The sequence below is a fragment of the Hyaena hyaena genome, unplaced genomic scaffold (assembly GCF_003009895.1).
Source record: "Hyaena hyaena isolate Hyena2069 unplaced genomic scaffold, ASM300989v1 scaffold_392, whole genome shotgun sequence".
Taxonomy (NCBI): domain Eukaryota; kingdom Metazoa; phylum Chordata; class Mammalia; order Carnivora; family Hyaenidae; genus Hyaena; species Hyaena hyaena.
In genome coordinates, this window is record NW_024081017.1 from 670,044 (window position 1) to 691,353 (window position 21,310).

Below are 21,310 nucleotides of genomic sequence, written 5' to 3' on the forward strand. Positions count from 1 at the left end.
TCCGGATTTTGAGGGCTTTATTGGTGCGGAACCCCGGGATACAGCCAAACCCCCATCGTTGGTCCAGCATCCCCCAGGTTCGAGGTTCAGGATGGCTCCTCCCCCACAGGCTCCTCCCCCACAGGCTCCTCCCCCACGGGCTCCACCCCCACAGGCACCTCGGGCTGCCTAGACGTCAGGGGCAACCAAGTGCTCCCCTTGTTAACATGGTAACTGTCACCCCGCTTCTGAATCCAGAAGACGTACGCTAAGGCCGTGCCGGTAGTCACCAGCCCCAGGATCGTCAACACCACCATGGCGATGGTGGCGGCATGGGGATTCCGACCTATGCAGAGAAGCAAGGAGTAAATACACGCACTCTGCCCGCCCCGGGTTGCCTGTCTAGACCCGCAACCCCGTTTTGGCTCACCCTGAACGTTCATCACCACGATTACAGTGTGTGTGCCTCGTGAGCTGACGGCCCGGCAGGAGTAGGTACCACTGTAGTTTAACGTGACGGTGAATGGGAACCCGACGCGCACTTCCTTCCAGGAGCCTTCCTTAAAACAGTGCACCTGGGGGTCCGGGTTGCCCCGGGCCTGGCACTGCAGGACTTGGGTGGTCCTGGCTTCCCACGTCAAGTGCTGGGGACATTTGGCTTGGTCAATCTTGGGACCGTCTGTGGAACGATCAAATGATTAGACACACTGGAGGCACAGCGTGGCAAGGAAGAGCGCTATCTGCTCACCAAACCAGGGGAGCAAGGTCTTAAAGGTCTGAGTGACCTACTCACACAGGACACGCAGCTGGACGCTCCTGTTCCTGTGTAAGATCTCCCCATCCACCTCGAGTGTGGCATTGCAGAAGAAGTTGCGCCGGTCATCCCTCTCCGTGGCGTTTAGCTGGAGCTGGACCGGCTGGCCAGGGCCCGCAGCGGGAACTCCGTCCAGCGTGACCTGGGCTCGGGCCCCGGCCACGCAAGTCACAGTCACTTCGGCCCCCTCGGAGGCGTTGGAGTTACTCAGGTTTAGGATGGGCCCCCAGAAGCCTAAAGGCAGGACGTTGCCCTGGAGTTTACTGACCACCCCACATCGGCCAATCCGCGCCCTCCATACGCCTGTTTCCTTTCGGGGTATCCAGGCCATGCCTTTCTGCTACTCTGCCATCCCCACAGCACCCTCCCCCGCTCCATCCAACTGGGGACACTCGGACTATAGCCTTAGTCCCTTAGGCCCCGCCCACACTACAACCCCTCCCACTCTGGACGCGCAGGCCCCACCTTTCCAGCTTAATCTTGGTTATCTATGCAGCGCCTTTCGGGCTACCGAGGCCGCGCCCCCTTGTCTCGCCCGTAGAGCCGTTTTGGCTCCGCCCCCTCTTACTGTAGACGGTCAAGTTCTCCCGGGCCTGCCGGCTGTCGCTCCCCAGTGTCATGTTGCAGACAATCTCCCGGGCGCCCTTCTGCTCCGCGCTCACTGTAGCTGTAGCTGTGGCCGTGATCGTATCCCCGTCGCTCTCGACTGCAGGATTCAGCATCTGGTTCCCCAGCGCCAGCTGGACCTGGACCTCGGAGGCCGGGAACAGACCATCCAAGGTGCAGCTCGCGGAAAACGTCGTTCCCACTTCCAAGAGCCGGGGGACAACGAGGTGTGGGGAGGTCATGGGCAGGGCTGGGGAGACGGGTAGGCGTAAGCAGGAGGGCGGCTCCCAGAGCCGTGGACGCCCCTCTTCTCATGACAAGCTCCCTACCCCCAACCATGGTCCTGTCCCAGAATACCTTGAGGCCTGGGTCACCCCCTTCCCAGAACGCACCCGCAGAGCCTTCTAGGCTACCGCGGCCGGGAATTTTCCCACTGGAGCTGCACGGTCCAGTGCAAGGGCATGCCTTCCTAGAAGCCGCTGAGGTCCAGTCCACTCCATTTTCCGAACCCTCCCGACCAGAGCCCCTCTACTCTGGCTTAGCTCATAACCCACCGTCTGCAGTCCCTTCCCTCACCAAAGGTTCGCAGCTGCCGGGGGGCCGAGCTGTTCTGGAACAGTTCCAGCCCTCGGGACCGCAGGTCCAGTTCTGTGCGGCACGAGAAATTGGCGAGGTGGTCGTCTCTGCCCGCCAGCACCGTGACCGTGGCCTCCGCGGGCTCCCCGACGGCCGGCTGCCGGCTCAGCTCCTCCTCCCCGCGGAGCAGCACCACCGTGAGGTTGGCCCGAGGCGCCCCGCCAGCCACCAGGCAGCGCAGGGTGAGGTGTTCGCCCACGGGCTGCCAGGTGGGTAGGGGTGCCAGCTCCACCCGCTCAGGGAACCCTGGGGTAGATTTGAGGGAAGGGGGGGGATAATTGCACTTAGCAGCCAGCCCTGCAACCGCCACCACAGAGAGTAGAGAGGGGGCCGAGGGGACCCCTGTGCAGAACTAAAATTTTGAGTTAATAAACCCCGAGGGCTTACTTAGTATATGCCTGTAGAAAGAGTGTTTGCTATTGTCATTTAGCATCATGATTATTATTTCTTGTTCGTGGGACACCTTGCCAGGCATTGAAATAAAAGATTTTCTGTTCTGGAGAAATTCAGTTAAGAAAAAGAAAGGAAAAAAAAAAAAAAAGGAAGGAAGGAAGAGGACTAGCTTATGACCACACACAACCTTAGTACTCATAAAAGTTCCTGTTTATTTAGAGTTTTCCTTAGACTTTCCCATTTAAAAAGTTTTTAAAGTTTATTTATTTATTTTGATAGAGAACAGAGCATATGAGTGGGGGAGGGACAGAGAGAGAAGGGGAGAGGGAGAGGGAGAGGGAGAGAGGGAGAGAGAGAGAGAGAGAGAGAGAGAGAGAGAGAGAGAGAATCCCCAGGCAGGCTTTTAGTGCTGACAGCACAGAGCCCGATGTGGGTCTGGAACTCACAAACTGTGAGATCAAGACCTGAGCCGAGGTCAAGAGCTGACGCTTAACTGACTGAGTCCCCCAGGCGCCCCCCTTAGGCTTTCCAAATGTCATCCACATTCACTCACGGGCAACCAAGTGAACTCTTCACTATTATTCTTCTCCTTTACAGATGGAGAACCTGAGGCCCAGAGAGGCGAGGGTGAGGTGATCAACCCAAAGACACGTAGCCAGAAAGGGGCCCAGCTGGGTTTAGAAGGTGAGTCTCCCAAACTCCAGACCCATGTATTCACCTGCCTCCTTTTTTTTTTTTTTAAGATTATTTATTTTTGAGAGTGGTGGGGGTGGGGGGACAGAGGGTCCAAAGCAGCCTCTGTGCTGACAGCAGACAGCCCGACGCGGGGCTCGAACTCATGCACCAAACCATGAGATCATGACCCGAGCTGAAGTCAGACGCTTAACCGACTGAGCCACCCAGGTGCCTAGTCACTTGCCTCCTTGATGTCACATCTAGGGACTCCCATTGCCACTCCCAGCTTCTGGCTTGGACTCTGGCCTTGGCCTCTCCCAGAGCTTGGCCCGGCCCCACCTCAATCAGTCTGAGGCACTCCAGGCTCTTACCCGGGCAGCCTCTCAGGGTGCTCTGACACAGTCACGACGGACTTGACACCCCCCCGGGCTGAGTCCCCTCCCTGCCACAACCACAGTGCCCCACTGAGGCACATGTACCAAACCCTGGTACATCTCATACCTTCAATGATTCAAGCCCGAATCTCAGCTCTCACACAGAGGCCATGCACTGGCTGCCATGACAAATATTTCACGTCTTGCTACAGGGAAGTATAGCTTTTCAAAAGTTCCTTATCACGACTTCACATTTATGAAAGACTTGCGTTAGGCAGCACCTGTTTTCACTAACGGAAGGAAATCTGAAGAGGATTTTCGCTTTTAAGAAAAATGGCAGGGGCGCCTGGGTGGCTCAGTCGGTTAAACGTCCGACTGCGGCTCAGGTCATGATCTCGTGGCTCATGAGTTTGAGCCCCATGTCGGGCTCTGTGCTGACAGCCAGCTCGAAGCCTGGAGCCTGTCTTCAGATTCTGTGTCTCCCTCCCTCTCTTTCTCTCTGACCCTCCCCTGCTCACGCTGTCTCTCTCTCAGAAATAAATAAAAAAACATTTAAAAAATTAAAAGGAAAAAAAGAAAAATGGCAAAAAGCGAAAATAGCACGCGGCCTTGGTGCTGCAGTGAGCAGTTAGACAGAGAGCAGGCCCCTTGCGCCGGGAGAGCAGCACCGCCAGGCTTGGCGTCTCGGCCGCAAGCCGCTGGGGCTCTGACCTTTGTGAGCATCAGTGCTGTGCCTCCATTTATGCCGGGCATCCGTTAGCAGGATGTGTCCTAAGGTCTCAGGAAAGACTAGGAGGGGCACCTGGGTGGCTCAGGCAGTTACGCGTCGGACTCTTGATTTGGGCTCAGGTCATGATCTCATAATCTCACGGTTCATGAGTTCGAGCCCCGCACTGACAGCATGGAGCCTGCTTGGGATTGTCTCTCTCCCTGCCTCTCCTCCATGAGCATGCACGCTCTCTCTCTCTCTAAGTAATAAACTTAAAAAAAAAAAAAAGCCTAAGAGAGGTTATTTTTGGGGTCTGGGAATGCTTCACATTTTTTTCAATATAAATGAACTGCTTCCCCACTTTATATCATTTTGACTTACAAAAGGCTTCATAGGAATGCTTTACTTTTGGACCGGAGGAGAAACTTTTATTTACGGTTTTAGGATATTTCACAAAGAGGCCTCACAAAGAGGCACAAAGAGGTGTGAGCCTCGGGCACCACCGGTCAGAGATGATGAGAGGCCAGCAAATGCCAGGAGTGCTCGGGAACTCGGGGCTGGGGTGGGGTGGGCTAGCCCCCCTATGGAACATACGCCCATTTCTGCAGTGTAAACATAGACTCAACGGCTGCTTTTCATCTGCCCAGCGGGACACAGGGTCGGGAAACGATGAGAGCCCCACGGACACACATACTGACATAGAAACACACGCTCCCACAGGCACATACGCAGGCGTGGACACCAACACACAGACACGTACATTCACATTCACACTCGTACACACAGACACGCAGGTACACTCAAACAGACACACAGAGATAGACACACGTGCATACACTCACACACACACACTCACACACACAGGTACACAAACAGACACTGGGCCACCACAGGAGCCTACACATGGTCGCATGCCTACACTGCACTTACCTAGGAAGGCTTCACAAAACAGTAGGTACCCTGAGCGTCCGTACTGTTTCCTAGTCTGTTGTGTTCTTTTAAATGCAGAGGGATTCGGGCAGGAACCATAAGGAACTGAGTGCGCCTGGGTGGTGCAGTCAGTTAAGCGTCCGACTTCAGCTTGGGGCATGATCTCACGGTTCGTGAGTTCGAGCCCCGCATCAGGCTCTGTGCTGATGGCTCAAAGCCTGCTTCACATCTGTGTCTGCCCCCCCTTCTCTGCCCCTTTCCCACCGGTTCTTGCTCTCTATCTCAAAATAAATAAACATTAAAAAAAAAGAAAAGAAAAGAAAAACTGGTAACAGTGGGGTCTGGGAAGCAAGACTCATCTGTCAGGAGCAAGGACTTGAGGGAAAGACTACCAGCTTCCCCCGGCTGTGACCCTGACAAGTGACCTTACCCCATTGAGCCTTAAGTTCCTCATCTGTGAAATGGGGCTCCTAAGTTGTACCTCCCCAGCCTGGGGCTTTTTAAAGACTGAATGAGCCTCTAGTGTTCATACTTAAAACAGGGACCCCTCAGAGCACCTGGGTGGCTCAGTCGGTTAAGCATCCGACTTCGGCTCAGGTCATGATCTCACAGTTCGTGGGTTCGAGCCCCGCGTCGGGCTCTGTGCTGACAGCTAGTTCAGAGCCTGGAGCCTGTTTCAGATTCTGTGTCTCCTTCTCTCTCTGACCCTCCCCTGCTCATGCTGTCTCTGTCTCAGAAATAAATAAAACATTAAAAAAAAAAAACCAAAACAGGGACCCCTCACAGCCAGCGCGAGGCAATGGAGGTTTAACACTCACACCTTTGTGTACTGTTGGACTTTGAATTTTGGAACTACCTGCATGAATTACTAACCCATGAAAATAAAAGTAATACATAAACGACCCCAGCTACCATTGAAGAATGCTTGTTGGGATGTAAATTGGTTTCACGGCTGCTGCCCTGGCATAAGATTGGGATGCATCTCTCTGTCTCTGTCTCTGTCTCTCTCTCTCACACACACACACACATTCGGGTCCAAGCTCTGGGTCAGAGCCCTAGTTCCTTTCTGCAAACTCAGGGTTCTCTGCTCCCCCACACCACTGGCCATAGACCCCCACTACTGCCCAAGACCAGCGCCACCTCCGGGCACAATCACTCACGGTAGACTGTGATGACCGAGGAGCCTATCATCTGGAGCGTGTCACAGAAGCCGGAGCAGAGGACCAGGCTGTCACTAGTCACATTGCTGACCTGGAAGGCTGCCCAGCCCAGGCCGTTGGCCACTGGCTGCTTGCTTAGGGATGTCTCTAGGATGATGAGTTTGGGCTGGGGGCAATCTGTGCTGCAGTTTACCAAGAAGGACCCCCCCGCAGGCAGCACAGGGTTGTGGGGCTCCACCCTCAGTGAGAACTCCTGCCCCCGGGTGCCTGTGGGAACGGAGGGACACTGCTGTTAGTTCCAGTGCCTCGGGCCACCCACCCGCAGGCCCCACCTTTTACCACCACCTCCCCGCCGTCGTCGTGGTGCTTTGGTCCGGTGGGGAAGACAGATGATTGATCAGGAACTGGGGGATGTCTCCGAGGAAGGCTAGGGGACACCCTGATTTAGACTGTAGGAGAAAGGGCATCAGGGAAGGCTCCCTGGAGGAGAGGGCAGATTGGGCCAATTCAGGAGGGAAAGTAGGAAATGATCATCTGAATGAAGGGGAAGTGATCCTGGCAGAGGGAAAAGGAGAGACAGGGCTCCAGGAAGGGACTGTGTGTGTGTGTGTGTGTGTGTGTGTGTGTGTTGGGGCAGGGGACAAATCACACGCAGGGCAGCCCTGAAGGCTGAGGTAAGGAAGCCCTAACTTTCTGTTGAGGCCGCTGACGAGTCCCCCGCCAGGTGGGAGTTTAAGGAAGTGTTGTAGCAGCCGGGGCCACAGGATGTGGGGAGCTTCGCTTTTTCCATCCCCCCCACCTCCAGCGAGCCCCCAACTCCAGCCCTCCCCAGGCTGACTCGCCTCACCTGGGGGCAGCAGACAGCAGACCAGGAGCAGGGAGCTGAGTGTGGTCCCGCAGGCCCCAGGCAGCAGCCCTGTGGGCGACATGGTGGCCAACCTGCAGAAGGAAGTTGCCTTGACGAGGGACAGGCCGGCTGGGGCAGGCGGGGCACCCAGGCGACGGAAGCACAGCCGCAGTGGTGAAAATTACAGAAGTCCGGGGGCTGCCCTGCGCCCAGACCCGGGGAAAGGGAAAGGCGGGGGAGATGCTCTGTGGCCCAGAGGGTCCAGGGTGGGGGACCCGGCGACGTGGAGGATGCTGGGGAGTCCTGGACGGGACAAGACCTGACCTAACACCGCTGGCCTCTAGATGCACTGACGGGAAGTGCTAACGCGCTTTGTTCTCAGCACAAGGAAGCCTGGGGTGCGGTGGAGGAGGTGATGAGGCACCTCCTTCCTGCTGCCCTTGGGTGAAGGGGGGTGTCCTGTTCCCAGAGAGGAAGCTAACAGGGGATCATGTCCTTGAGGTGATAAGGCGGCATTTCAAGGTGACAATGGGGGGGACCTCTGCGCAGGGTCCGAAAGCGTAGTGTGAGATCTCGATATTCCTTGGGAGGGAGCAAATAAGAAATTTGGGGGTGATAACTGAGCGACCCCTAAGATGAGGGAAGACACGAAAAAGAACAGAGCCTACGTTTATCAGGCCCTGTGCATGGCTCTGTGTTGACTGTCGGAGTGGCTACTGTGGGGCCCTTTACCTTTGAGGATCTCGGCGGACCCCCCACTCCCTGTGTGACATGCTGAGGCCGGGTGTTGGGGTACAGCTGAGTCCTGAGCCAGCATCTGTCAAGGATGCTGCTTGCAACTGGCCCTTACCCCTGCCCTCAACCCCCGTTGCCCACCCCTGCAGGCAGCTGGTTTCTCCACCCCAAGAGAAGGGACTGGGGGGCCCGGGGGTCACTAGTACGTCCATCTGCTGCATCTCTCCAGCTCTGACCTTCCCTGTGCCTCTGATCGGAGCTCCAGAGACGGACTGGCCGAGGTCCCTGATAGCACCCAGCACCCACCCGCTCTCCCCCCTCTGAGGCCACGCCCCTTCCCCTCTCAGCTGAAGCATCCCCCTCCAGTCGGGTCTCCCCCCCCATCCATTTCCCACAAAGTCCCGCGAGAGCGACTGAAACGAAAATCAAAAGTAGCTGTAAATCATCCTGGTATCCCCCACTTTTCTAAAGTTCCGTTACGCCACTTCACGTTTACGAAAGATCTGCATTAGTGCCTGTTTTTGTTGAACCCAAAGAAATCTGAAAAGAATTTGCCCTTTTATGAGAAAAGAAGAAAAGCAAAAACAGTACTCGGCATTGGTTTTGCAGTGGGCGTCACAGAGGCAGGGAGAGCGACCCCGCCTCGCTCCCTCGCGGGGATTGCACGGGGCACCTCAGCCCCCAGGGCTCTGACCCGTGTCTGTGCGCATCTGTATTTTATCTTGACCCATCCCGTGCCTCGGTTAGTGGGATGTGCCCTAAGGTCTCAGAAAAAACTGAGAGAGGTTCTTCTTCGGGTCTGGGAACGCCAACAATTTTTTTCTCTATAAATTAATGATAATTACTTCCTCGCTTTAAGCCATTTGGGCTTACAAAAGGCTTCATGGGAATGCCTTCCTTTTGTATGGCGTGTGAAACCTGTATATCTCATAAAGGATTATATCCAGATTACAGAAATTCCTGGAAGTTATAGAGGAAATTAGCAGGGGATCTCCAGACAGGCACTTTCCTTGAGGTGAGAAGGTGGGATTTCAGTGCAACATTTCAAGCGGGCCATAGGGAGGCTACAAGGCAGGTTAGCGTGAGAGGTCATATTCCTGGGGGGGTGGGGGCCAAATAAGGGATAACAAGTCAATAACTCAACAACAACCAATTAAAAATGGGCAGAGGGGCGCCTGGGTGACTCAAGTCGGTTAAGCGTCTGACTTTAGTTCAGGTCATGATCTCACAGTTCGTGGGTTCGAGCCCCATGTTGGGCTCTGTGCTGACAGCCAGCTCAGAGCCTGGTGCCTGCTTCAGATTGTGTGTGTGTGTCTCTCTCTGACCCTCCCCTGCTCACGCTGTCTGTCTCTCTCTCAAAAAAAAAAAAATAAATAAAACATTTAAAAAATTTAAAAAATGGGCAGAGGACTTGAGTAGACATTTAATTTTTAAATTTTTTTTTATATTAGAGAGAGGGTGCGTAGGTGGCTCAGTTGGTTGAGCATCTGACTCTTGGTTTTGGCTCCGGTCATGATCTCAAAGTTCATGGGTTCAAGCCCCACACTGGAGTCTACGCTGATAGTGCTAGAGCCTGCTTGGGATTCTTTCTCTCTCCTTCTCTATCTGCCCCTCCCCTGCTTGTGCCGTCACGCTCTCTCTCTCAAAATAAATAAATAAACTTAAAAAAAATTATTTTGGGGAGCACCTGGGTGGCTCAGACGGTTCAAGCCCCGCATCGGGCTCTGTGCCGACAGCTAGCTCAGAGCCTGGAGCCTGTTTCAGATTCTGTGGCTCCCTCTCTCTCTGCCCCTCCCCAGCTTATGCCTTCTCTCTCTCTGTCTCAAAAATAAAATAAACGTTAAAAAAATAATAAATTGGAGAGAGAGAGAGAGCAGGTGTAGGGGAGAGGGGCAGAGGGAGAGAGAGAGAACCTTAAGGAGGCTGCAAGCCCAGCATGGAGCCTGACACAGGGCTCGATCCCACGACCCTGGGATCAAGACCTGAGTCGAAATCAAAAGCCAGATGCTCAACTGACTGAGTCACCGAGGTGCCCCTAGACATTTCTTCAAAGAGGCGATATAAATGGTCCCTAAACACACACAAAAACCAGAATCAGATAGCACTTCTTACATATTAGGACGGCTACATCCTAAAACCACAGAAAGTGGCAAGTGTTAACAAGGATGTGAAGGAGCTGGGATCCTCATACATGGCTGGTGGGAATATAAAATGGGGCAGCCACTGTGGAAAATAGTTGGGCTGTTCCTCTAAAAGTTGAATGGAGCATTATAAGGGGCGCCTGGGGGGCTCAGTTGGTTAAGCATCCGACTTCGGCTCAGGTCATGATCTCACAGTTCATGGGTTCGAGCCCCACGTCGGGCTCTGTGCTGACAGCTCAGAGCCTGGAGCCTGCTTCGGATTCTGTGTCTCCGTCTCTCTCTCTCTGCCCATCTGGCACTCACTCACTCTCTCTCTCTGTCTCTCAAAAGTAAGTAAACACTTAAAAAAATAAAAAAGAAGAAACAATTGTAATCTAAATACTCCCAGGCTACACAATGCTATTGAAGATTTATTATTAAACTTTTTAGGTGTGATAATGATTGCAGTTATTGTTTGTGGTTAGATCTTTTTCAAGATACGTATGGGAATGTTTACAGGGAAAATGATGTCTGGGGTTTGCTTCAAAATTCTCCAGTGGCGGGGAAGGATGGGGATGGAGCTCAAACACACTCGGCAGTGGGCACCGGAAACTGATGACGTCGGCTCTTAAGTTCAGGTTTGTTACCTTATTCTTCCCTAGGGGTTTTGCATGTGCTTTACACTGTCCACAATACAACTTTTTTCTTAAGTAGCCACACAAGAATAAGCAAGCTAATTTGGAAAGAGACTGCCCTATCAAATATCAAAATACATCCTAGGGGCAGCATCTTTTACCAAGTGGCCAGTTACCAGGCTTGATCCTGAGAGCAGCCATTCCCATTGAGAATTTGTGCTACAGATAACCTTGAACGAGGCTAAAGTGATGTAGCATGTGGTTACTCACTGCAACAGCATCGAGAACAGGGCAAAGGATTAGAAGTGACCAGTGACCCCCGGAAGAGAACGGACGCTAACGTTTCAATGGTGGGCCACCACACGGCCATGAACTAGAACAAGGAAGCACTGTCAGCCTACATATATGGAACCATCTCAAAGACCTATAGCAGGCGGGGGGGAAAAAAAGGGTTCTGTATAGTAGTAGCACCTAGTACTATTAAAAAAATTTTTTTTGTGGGGGAGTGGGGTGGGGTGCCTAGGTGGCTCAGTCAGTTAAGTGTCTGACCAGCTCAAGTCATGATCCCACAGCTTGTGAGTTTGAGCCCCACAACGGGCTCAGAGCTTGGAGCCTGCTTCAAATCCTGTGTCTCCCCCTTTCTTCCCTTCTCTCTCTCTGTTCCTCCCCTGCTCATGCTCTGTCTCTCTGTCAAAAGTAAACATTAAAAAAAAAAATTAAGTAGGCTCCACACCTATCATGGGGCTTGAACTCACAACCCCAAGATCGAGAGTCACGTGCTCTACCTATTGAGCCAGCCAGGCGCTCTGCATGTTCCTATTCTTCCCAAGGATGAGAGGGCCTAGTGTGTGTACAGATTTCCTTGTATCTGGACGAAGTGTCTCTGGAAGCGAAAACAGGAAAGCAGATGACTTTAGTTGCCTTCGAGGAGATGACAGCAGTGGCTAATAGGGACATTGCACTGCTTTTCAATACTACCTACTCTCCCGCCCAATTTATAATTGTGATGCCAATTTAATATGCAAGCTGTTATAAAAAGCAGGTTATCAGTACATTAGCATGGGGTTGTCTGGATGAGGGGAGATGCCACGCACGAGGTCTTGAGAAGTCAGATGAGAAAGAAAAGTCTTTTGCTGCCTTTCGCGGTATGGTGGCCACGTGTCCCGTCTCAAGTGCATGTGTTCAGGAGAGCGGCTTTGGCCGACGCCAGGTTAACGATCGTATCAAATGTTTATTAAGTACTTGTTTGCAGGTGCTTTTGCTGAGAGTCTGACGTGAAGGACCTCATTAGCTATTTACATTAGTCTCTGAGGTAGTGAGCGTGACCACCCCCAGCTCATAGCTGAGAAGTAAGGCTCAGAGAAGGAAAGCCATTTGCCTGAAGTCGCACAGGGAGGAAAGGGTAGGTCTGGCAGTCTTGTCTCTGTGGCATGTCCCCCCCACCGCCTCGTGCCCCACCCTCCCCCACCCCCATTCTTTGTTCATCTATTTACCAAGTAGTTATTGAGAGCCTTCTGTGTCCCAGGCACTGGCCTGCTAGTGGGTGATTCCGAGGTGAACAAAGCTTAAAGAGTTCAGCCCTGTCTCTTCTGCAGAATCTTGCCGTAGCTGCAGTCCCCAGGGGCACAAACACTTGCTGAAGAAGGGCCCAACGGGCACAGCCTCCAGCAGAGAAAATGGGGGTTTATTACCTGCTAGTGGAAACGGTGGGTCCTCAGGAGGGAGGGGGGAGGTGAAAAGTTCGGATTCGAGGGCCTGCGTAGGTCCTTGCTTGTCCTGGGTCCCTCAGGAGCCTGTGCTGGGCTCATAACCCTGGAAGCTGCTACAGTCTGACGCTGTGCGTCCCCTCAAACTTCTTTAAGTAGGCTTCACGCCTGGTGCAGAGCCCAACACAGGGCTTGAACTCACGACCCTGAGATCAGACCTGAGCTGAGATCAAGAGTCGGATGCTTAAGCACCTGAGCCGCCCAGCGCCCAGCAGATCGCTTATGTTGAGACCCTAATGCACGGTGTGATGGTATCAGGAGGTGGGCCTTTGGCAGCTGCTAGGTTACGAGAGCCGAGGCTTCATAAGTGTCTTTGTAAAAGGGACCCCAGAGAGACCCCGAGCCCTCTCCCACCCTGTGAGGACACAGCCAGCAGGTGTGGGCCAGGCACCGGAATGTGACTACGCTGACGTCTTCACCTTGGATGGTGCAGCCTGCAGAGCTGTCAGACATGAGTTTCTGTCTGTGAGCACCTCCATCAGTGCAGTGGTGCAGCACCCCAAATGGCCCAAGACAGAAGGAATGTCAATTCACAGAGGTGGGGTCTCCAGACAGGAAGAAGGTGAGATGGTGAGGCCAATCTCTCCCCCTTGGGCTCCTCTTGGGGCGGGAAGCCCTCTCCCCGGTGCCTGCTCCGATCCCCCCGAGGGCTGCCGGCCGGCTTCAGCACACACTGAACACCGAGGCGGCCTGGCCCTGGTATTTCTCCTGGACCGTCTTGAGAATGGGTATGAGGTTCTGGAAGGTGGGGCGGAATGAGGCCTCTGCTTCCCAGCAGTTCTTCATGAGGATATAGATCTGGGGAGGAAAGGACTGGAAATGCGATGGCCGCTCTTTCTGCAGTGGCCGATGGGGAGGTGGACAGGAGGAGTGGGGGTCTCACCTCGCAAGGACATTTCTCTGGCCGTGGCAGCCTCTCCCCTCGCTCCAGCAGCTCAGTGAGCCTCAGCACTGTCATCTGCCCTTGGGTGAGGCCTATGAGCTCGATGAATTTCTACCCAAAAACAAGACAAGGTCTATTCAGGAAGCGTGTCTACGTAGGCAGAGGTCAGGGGCTCGCAACTGCTGGGCTTCTAGTCCCGCTTCTGCTGCTTCTTGGAGCAGAACTTTACATTTATGACTTCATCTCCCTGGGCCTTGGTTTACTCACCTGTAAAATGTGGCGGTAACGTCTACCACTGGGGTTACTGTAGAAGTTAGGTAACTAACATTCATATAGTAAGTCTGAAACAGCTGTTTGCTATTAAGCCTCTCTGCAAACTTTTTACTTATCCAGAATCCTTTTTTTTAAAAAGACTTTAATCTCTAAACCCAACGTGGGGCTCGAACCCAATGTCCGGATATCAAGAGCTGCATCCTTTCTTGACTGAGCCAGCAAAAGCCCCTGTCCAGAATGCCCCACCCTTGGCGCGCCTGGGTGGCTTAGTCGGTTAAGCGTCCAACTTCAGCTCAGGTCATGATATCACGGTTAGTGGGTTCGAGCCCCACATCAGGCTCTGTGCTGACAGCCAGCTCAGAGCCTGGAGCCTGTCTCAGAGTCTGTGCCTCCCTCTCTCTTTCTCAGAAATAAAACATTAAAAGAAAAAAACCCAAAAAACAGAATGCCCTACCCCCCTTACAATGGCCCTAGGATTTGCTCTGGAATGAACTTTTAGCGGAGCTTTGGCTCCTCCCCCAACCCAGCCTGGCCAATAACGATGGCCCGTGGCTACACAGTGATTGGTCCCGTGGTGGACATATGAGCCAAGCTGGGCCAATCATAAAGTCCTAAACTACGTGAGGTTGGGGTCGGGGAGAGAGAGATGGCCCTTTGGTCCCATCAGCGGCCAGGATGGGTACCTGGAGGCCAAGGGACCACTTTTGCCACAACAGAGCAGGGTGAGGACCTGCCCGAGAGATGCGACCACAGAGAAGGACGCAGACAGGGAAGATGGGACTCCTGCTGACATCTGAGGGTCTACGTCAAGCTCCGCCCCCTGTCTCCCATGAGTCTGCAAATAATGGAATATGCTGTTTCTATTTGAGTGGCTTTCTATCACAGTCCAAGCCCCCTACACTGCAAGGGGCTCGTTTTACATACGGGGACTGTGAGGCCCAGGTGGATTAAGCACTTGTTAAAGTGGAGGGGCTAGGAATCCAAAGTATGCCTTTTTAACTCCTCTGGAATGGGGTGGGGCCGAGGGCCCGGCTCTCACCGAAGGGGGGCTCTGGCTGGAGTCACAGTAGGTCAGGAGCTCATACATGGTGACCCCGAAGGACCAGACGTCAGATGCATAGTAGAACTTACACTCCTTCAGGCACTCCGGCGCATACCTGGGGGGAGGGGCACTCAGGCCTTGGGCCAGACCAGGTTAGAGACCTTACCCGGGGCTTGGGAGCTCTTGGTCCCAGTTAGGGCCCCACCCTGAGGGGGGGCGGGGGGCAGTTTCACTGGACCAGGCCCTGTCATCTGAGACCCCAGCTTCCAGCTCCTTCCCCCTGTCTGCTCCAGGTGACCCCGCCACCCCACTCCAGCTGGTCCTGTCTGGTCACCAGAATACGGGGCTGTCCCCATCTTCGCGCACACGGTAGTACTCATGGCCTTCGGGCACAGCCTTGGCTAGGCCAAAGTCTCCGATTTTGACCAGCCTGTCGTTGTCTAGCAGCACGTTGCGGGCAGCCAGGTCTCGGTGGACGTAGTGCTGTGCGTGAAGGTAGGCCATGCCCTGGGGGAAGGGCGAGCCAGGATCAGTGGGGCTCAGTGGGGCGGGGTAGAGCCTGAGGAGTCACGACCAGGATCGGAAGGGGAGGGGGCGATCGGGTCAGGATGGCGAGGAGCAGGTGCGGGAGCGGCAGGATGGCTGGTGCAGCCCAGCAAAAGGGAGGAGCGGTGGCGGCAGGGGTGGGAGAATTGGGAGGGACTGGGTTGCCAGGCGTGCCCGAGAGGGCGCAGAGATTCCGGGCGAGTGGAAACTGGGGGCGTTGGGGAGCCGGCCCACGGCTGGGGCCTGGTGAGCTGACCGTATGGGACCCTCAGGCCAGGCCAAAAAGGAGGCGGCAGGCTCAAGGACCAGGGGCCACTGGCCCACCTCACAGATCTGCTGGGCGAAGAGCAGCAGCTGCGCCAGTCCGACGTTGTGCCGGGGAAGGTAGTCCCGGAGGCTGCCCAGAGGCACGTACTCCATGACAAGCTGCACCGACTTCTCTCCTGATGCAGAAGGGGGCCCGGGCGAGCGATGGAGCCTGGAGCCGGGAGCTGGGGGCCGCCCATGCTGAGCCCCGCAGCGCCCCCGCCCCGCCCCAGGTGAGGCCCTGACTCGGCCACTCCAGGCCCGGTCCTCAGGTGGGACAGCTCACCCCGAACCTCAACCCCGGGTCCTCAGGTGAGGGAACGGAAGGTTCCTCGCACCCATCCAGGCCCCAGCAGCTGGCCAAGGTGGGAAGTAGGCAGCGCGTCTCACCCACCCACGCGCACCCGCCCGAGCGCGTCCCCTAGCCAGAGGCTCTAATTGGGCCAGGTCCTGTGGCCCCGCCCACCGAGCCCCGCCCACCTTGGTCCTCACAGCAGCCCTTGTATTTGACGATGTGCTTGTGGTAGAGCGTGCGCAGGATGTCGATCTCCCGCCTCCAGCCGGTGCGGAGCTGGGGGCCCCCGCCCGCCTTGAGCGCCTTCACAGCCACCATCTCGCCGGTGCCATCGTTAGTCGGGTCGTAGCAATACAGACTGACCTTGCCGAAATGACCCTGGCCCCAGAGCACGCAGGAGGGTCGGCCCTACTCTGGCTTCCCAGGCCCCACCTCCAGTCGGGTCTGTTTGGAAAATCCTGGGCCCCACCTACTCTGTGTTAGGGGGTCTCCTTGCGGGCTAGGCCTCCTTTTCAAATCCTCAGGGCCTCCCTTGAGGCCGAGGGTCTCAGAAGCCAGGCCCTACCCGGATCTCCCGAATTAACTTCAGGCCCAAACTCTTTTTACTCTACCCGGTGGGCTTCTGACAGTCCGGGCCCTGCCCCAGGCCCCTCACCTCGCCCAGATCCCGGATCTTTTTCAAATAGCGCTTGTGGAAAATGGTGGGGTCAGACGCAGGCAAGTCGGGGTTCACGGCCAAGACGTCAGCAAGATCTGGAAGAGTCACAGTGGGTGTCACTGGACCCCTGCCTCTTCCACACTTGGGGGCACAGAAAGCGGGCCCCTGCTCCCCCAGCATCTGATCTCAAATATAAGGAAACGTTTTGGCAACAGCTGGAAAATTCCATTTCTTGTCCAAAATACAGAACTGGCTGCACCGAAACTGACACCTCGGAGTTCTTAGATCAAGAGACAAAGCAAAAGCAAAGGCGTTGTTGCAAGGGCCTAATCTGTCCAAAGAAGTTGTGGCTCTCCCTAAATACAACCTTAAGGGGAGCACAGGCATCTGCACGGACTTAAGTGAATTCGAAATGGGCACACATGCGGAGTCCCTGTGCAGAAACCTCAAGCACACCATGTAGGCATAAGCAGGGGTCCCAGCAAGAGGGTGGGGCTCACTCTGGGGCTGCAGCTGAGTGAGGTCACGCAGGATGGTGCGGAAGGAGGGCCGCTGGGCTGGTTCATAGGTCAGGCACTGGCTGGTGAGTGTGGCCAGCTCCGGGCATGAGGGTTGAGGAAGCTGGTGCTGCTTCTGGTAGAAGCACTCTTTCTGCCAGGAAGGGACCCACAGGAGTCAGCGCCCACCCCTCTCCCCCCACCGCTGGTCCCCTTCTCCAAGACAGTCAAGCTCTCAGAGCAGGCTAGGTCCTTGTTCTTGTCATGCCTATTTTACAGATGCGGCATCTGAGGCTCCACAAACAGAAGTGGGCTTGATCACCACTGCAGGGCCAGGACTTGATCCCAAGTCCACCTGATCTTGCTTGAACACCTCACACTTGGTCCTTCCTGCCCTGGCTTCCACCCACCTCTGCACCTAGCCCCTCCTCAGTCTGCAGGAAGCTCCTGCAGCAATCTGACCGCACCAGAGCATCAGGGCCTTTGAACATGCTGTGACCTCTGCCTGGGCTGCACTTCCGAGCCTGGTCACTGCAATATTTCTGCACTTAGGCTAAACCTCCTCTGGGAAGCCTTGCCTGACCCCTCAACTGGCTCAAGGGGGCCCTCTGGTGTTCCCTCACCCCCACGGCTTGTGCAGCTCCCATCGCGGCCTTGGCTGCTCTGCTTAAAACCGAAAGCATGTCACTTATTTGCTGTATGTCACAACGACTTTATGACATAGGGACTGGTTAACCCCAAGTGATAGATAACCAGATGGAGCCCCGGAGATAGGAGGCCACACAGCCAGAGGGGAGGCAGCTCTGGACCCTGAATGTGCCCTGTGGACTGTGGACTCCTTGGAAGTCCCAACCCCCTTTACAGGATGGACCCAGACAAGCCCTAGACATACCTCGGAGGGGCCGCGGCCCTGTAGCGGGGCCTCCCCGTCGAAGCAGATCTCCAGGAGGGTGGCACCAAAACCCCATTTGTCGGCTGCGGTGGTTAGGGTGTTGGCCCCGCCAGAGAGGCACTCGGGGGCTGTCCAGGGGATCCGCTCTACCCGCTCTGGGGCCAGGGTCAGATGTCACCAAGGGTAGAAAGAGTGGGGGGAAGCCTGTCCCTGAACCCAGCCCTGCCCGGGTCCTCACCCTCCCTGGAAAGGGCACCCAGGCCCACACCGGGGTCGCTCAGCTTGATGAAGGGGCTGGTGCCCTCCGCCAGTCCCAGCCGGGCCAGCAGGACGTTCCGGCCACACACGTTACCATGGACCAGGCTCTTGTCTTCCTGTGGTGGGGTGGAAAGGGCGTGGCCACTGGGGGGGGGGACTGTAGATGCCTCCCCCAGTCCCATCCATGTGGTCTCCACAGGGACAGCCCACGTAAAAGAAATAACTGTGGTCAAATATACCACAAACCTCACGAAACAATCAAGGACATCCTGGGGACCCAAATACACGGTCATCGGGACCCGGCTGCACTTGGCATCTAGTAGGTACCTCCTTCCAGCTCTCCCGGGACTGGGGGCCAAACTCCCGGTCAGGTCCAACTGCCCTAACCAGGCCCGGTGAGCTCCTTCCCCAGGGCCTCTAGACTGGCTGTTCTTCTTCCCGGAATTCACCTGCCCAGATGCCCTCTCGGCCCCCTCCCTCACCTCCGGGGCACCTTAGTTAGCCCTTCCCCCACCCGTCTATTTAAACCTTTGCTTCTTCCACGTAATGCAGTTCATTATTATTTGTTTGTCACTCCCAACTAAGATCGCAGCTCCCTAACGACAGAAACTCTTGTTTTGTTCTCCACTGTGTCCTCGGGGCCTAGGACACAGCCTGGCTCACAGAAGTGCTCTGGAAACCGGGGTGACCGAGCCAGGAGGAGCGGGGATGAATGGCAAGAGTGACAGAGGCCGCTGAGGCCGAGCCCCACGGGCCCTCAGACACTACAGAGAGGGGTTAGGCATTCTTCTCTTGGGGGACATGGGAGCCACAGCAGTGTGTGAACAGGAGAGGTTCATGGAAAGATCCCCCAGGGCCAGGGTGTGGATTAAGTAACGGGTTGCGACCTCCACACCCAATGCTGAGGCCACCCGGGCGCTCCCCATTGACCCAGGCCCCACCCGCAGGCACACACCAGGTAGCTGAGGGCGCTGGCCAGCTGCTGGGCCACGGCCACCTTCCAGGCCACAGGCACGTGGCCCCTCTCCCGCCGCAGCCACACGTCCACGGGCCCGTGCTCCACGTACTCTGTCACCATGATGTCTGCAAAGGCCGGGCAAGGGGCTGCCCACCCGTCTCCACCCTCCAGGACACTGGCGGTGGGGCATGGGGGCTGGGGCTGTGGGTAGGGGAGGCATCGGAGCAGAGGTGGGGGGGGCAACTTGGGAGAGACGCTGGGGCGAGGAGAGTGCGGGGGGAGGGGAGGGGAGTGGGTGCAGGGTGAGGCAGAGGTGAATGCTGGCATCTGAGCCCAGGGTGGGGCCAGGGAGAGCCGACATGTGAAGTGACAATGTGAGGACAGTGCTGGGGACCTGGGGCGGGCTCGGACAAGGGGAAGGGTGAAGATTAAGGTTGAGGTATCAGGTCATCCTGATGACAGGGTCCCACCGGGCTGGGGCACTCACGGGGTGCAGACCAGAGTTGGAGGGAAAGCAAGAGAGACGGAGGCGTGGGGTTGAGGATGTGGGGGCTACCGGCTGGGCTCACCCTGGGCAAGGAGTTTTGAGGTTCACGCAGAGTGCGGGTAGAGGTGGGGGAGAAGCAAGAACTGAGATCTGGGAGGAGCGTGGAGCCCAATGGTGCTGGTGTCCGCATGGGGTCACGTGCCGGTGGGGTCAGAGGGTAGAGAGATGCTGGGCAGTAGAGGTGATAGGCAGGGGGGCTAGGGATACAGCCGGGAGGCAGGGTGTAGGTCGAGGGTTAGGGGTATAGCCAGGCATCGGGGTGGCGGGAAGAGTCAAGGTATAGTCAGGGGTAAGGATGCAAAGTGAATGCTGGGATACAGTCAGGGGGTGAGGTACAGGTTGAAGGTCGAGTAGCCACAGACTGGGGTGTGTAGTCAGGGACCAAGATACGAGTCAAGGTGCAGCATGGAGTCTGGGGTGAGGACACAGGTCAAGGTCAGGGTACCACCCAGGGAGTGGGTATAAGTGGGGACTGCAAAGTGGGGGGCAGCGGTTGGGCCCACTCACTCTCAGAGCCATGCACGCAGACGCCATGCACAAAGGCCAGGTGCACGTGGGAGACCTGGCTCATGAGGCTGGCTGTCTCGTAGAAGGCCTGCGGGCAGGGGACAGGTCAGGTGGCCACAGACCCTGACCCCCTCATCCTGCCACCGGGCCCCTGGCGGTGCTCACTCACCAGGGCGATGTCGTGGTGACTGGGGTCCAGCACCTTGAGTACCACTCGCAGCTCCTGCCCACAGTCCCCAGTGGGTGTGGGGGGGTCCCCGCCATCGGCCGTGCCCTCCTTGGGGCCTCTTCCCCCCACTCGTAAGATGCCCTCATACACATTGGTCCTTGTGCCTTGGCCCAAGTGGGACAGCTGGGGGGACAGGGCACAGAGCGCCTCCATGACAAGAGCCCGAGGCCGTCCTCCCCGTGGCCCCCCCCCATGCCCCGGGGAGCCCCGGCCACACCCACCTGGCTGATGTCATCCCGGCAGACGCGGTGGAAGCTGAGCTGGCTGAGGTTGAGTGGGCTGGAGCTGGCCCGAGACCCGCGCGTGATGATGAGGTTGGAGAGCTCTGGGGGTTCAAGTGGCATCACCACGGGCTGGCACGGGGGAGGGGAGACGCCCCCACCCCCACCCCGTTGTCCCCCCACGTGCCCCGTGCCATACCTCCGGGCCGCGGCAGGCAGCAGCGGCGCAGGGAGAAACAGTCGTCCCCGGCCCGCAGCGAGCAGCCCTGCAGGGCGGCGCGTAGCTCCCGCACGCTGGGGAAGGCGCGGTCCCAGCCCTCCAGCACGAAGCTCCCGGCCCGCAGCTCAATGGGGAATTTCCGCAGGTGCAGGTGCTGAGCACCAGGTGCCTGGGGGTGGGGGGCAGGGGTGGGGGCGGTGAGCGGGGGTCCAGGCAGGGAGCGCGCCCAGCCCCGGCCCAGGACCCCCGCCCCAGGCCCACCTGGTCGCGCTGAGCCACCGTGAGGATGAGGCGGTCAAGGTGCCCGGTGCTCCAGTGGATGAGGTAGAGGCCATCCTCGGCCCGCAGCTTGGCCAACACGAAGGGCTCCCTGCAGAGGACAGGGGACCCCGAGGTATGGCTGGGCCATGCCCGGCAACAAGGACACACGGATTTCCCCCCTCCCGGGGGAGCGCTCCCAGCTGGGACAAATGTCTGACTCAGGCACGTATGTGCAGACACGCATGCCGATTAAACATGGTCATGCACACGAACACTCACAGGATGAAAGAGGCACCAGGACGGGCATACAGTCGTGTGTGACAATGGCCGGACAGTGT

At 56.5% G+C, this 21,310-nt stretch overlaps 2 protein-coding genes across 7 annotated transcripts in view; both read right to left on the reverse strand.

Moving 5' to 3' along the window:
- On the reverse strand, nt 1-11,156 carry ICAM3 (intercellular adhesion molecule 3). Of its 2 annotated transcripts, none has more exons than XM_039251047.1 (8): nt 10,884-11,156; nt 7,124-7,215; nt 6,277-6,543; nt 1,976-2,281; nt 1,362-1,649; nt 773-1,027; nt 410-658; nt 1-325 (listed from the first exon to the last, which is right to left on the reverse strand). In XM_039251047.1, the coding sequence occupies exons 1-8, from the start codon at nt 10,892-10,894 to the stop codon at nt 87-89; spliced, it is 1,707 nt and encodes a 568-aa protein (XP_039106978.1). In that variant the 5' UTR covers nt 10,895-11,156; the 3' UTR covers nt 1-86. The 2 variants fall into 2 exon arrangements, with proteins under 2 accessions (XP_039106978.1, XP_039106979.1); XM_039251048.1 differs by lacking the exon at nt 10,884-11,156 and adding an exon at nt 7,448-7,489.
- The window catches only part of TYK2 (tyrosine kinase 2), a 22,760-nt gene continuing 11,842 nt past the window's right edge, over nt 10,393-21,310 (reverse strand). For 2 of the 5 annotated variants that reach the window (XM_039251046.1, XM_039251041.1), the window contains 17 exons: nt 20,973-21,081; nt 20,691-20,880; nt 20,492-20,595; nt 20,211-20,393; nt 20,042-20,129; nt 18,985-19,112; nt 18,010-18,145; nt 17,772-17,926; nt 16,883-17,033; nt 16,380-16,477; nt 15,910-16,102; nt 15,448-15,566; nt 14,912-15,084; nt 14,575-14,692; nt 13,263-13,373; nt 11,399-13,177; nt 10,393-11,037 (listed from right to left, as the gene is read on the reverse strand). In XM_039251046.1, the coding sequence (XP_039106977.1) occupies nt 13,043-13,177; nt 13,263-13,373; nt 14,575-14,692; nt 14,912-15,084; nt 15,448-15,566; nt 15,910-16,102; nt 16,380-16,477; nt 16,883-17,033; nt 17,772-17,926; nt 18,010-18,145; nt 18,985-19,112; nt 20,042-20,129; nt 20,211-20,393; nt 20,492-20,595; nt 20,691-20,880; nt 20,973-21,081 (2,191 nt within the window). In that variant the 3' untranslated portion in view covers nt 10,393-11,037; nt 11,399-13,042. The remainder of the gene's footprint in view (nt 11,038-11,398; nt 13,178-13,262; nt 13,374-14,574; nt 14,693-14,911; nt 15,085-15,447; nt 15,567-15,909; nt 16,103-16,379; nt 16,478-16,882; nt 17,034-17,771; nt 17,927-18,009; nt 18,146-18,984; nt 19,113-20,041; nt 20,130-20,210; nt 20,394-20,491; nt 20,596-20,690; nt 20,881-20,972; nt 21,082-21,310) is intronic. The other 3 variants (XM_039251045.1, XM_039251044.1, XM_039251043.1) reach the window with 3 other exon arrangements.

Coding starts and splice junctions, on each gene's coding strand:
- ICAM3 (XM_039251047.1), bottom strand. Junction 2,282..6,276: donor CTCGGTCATCACAGTCTACC/GTGAGTGATTGT, acceptor AATCTACCCCAG/GGTTCCCTGAGCGGGTGGAG. Junction 1,650..1,975: donor CCGGCAGCTGCGAACCTTTG/GTGAGGGAAGGG, acceptor CCGTCTCCCCAG/CCCTGCCCATGACCTCCCCA.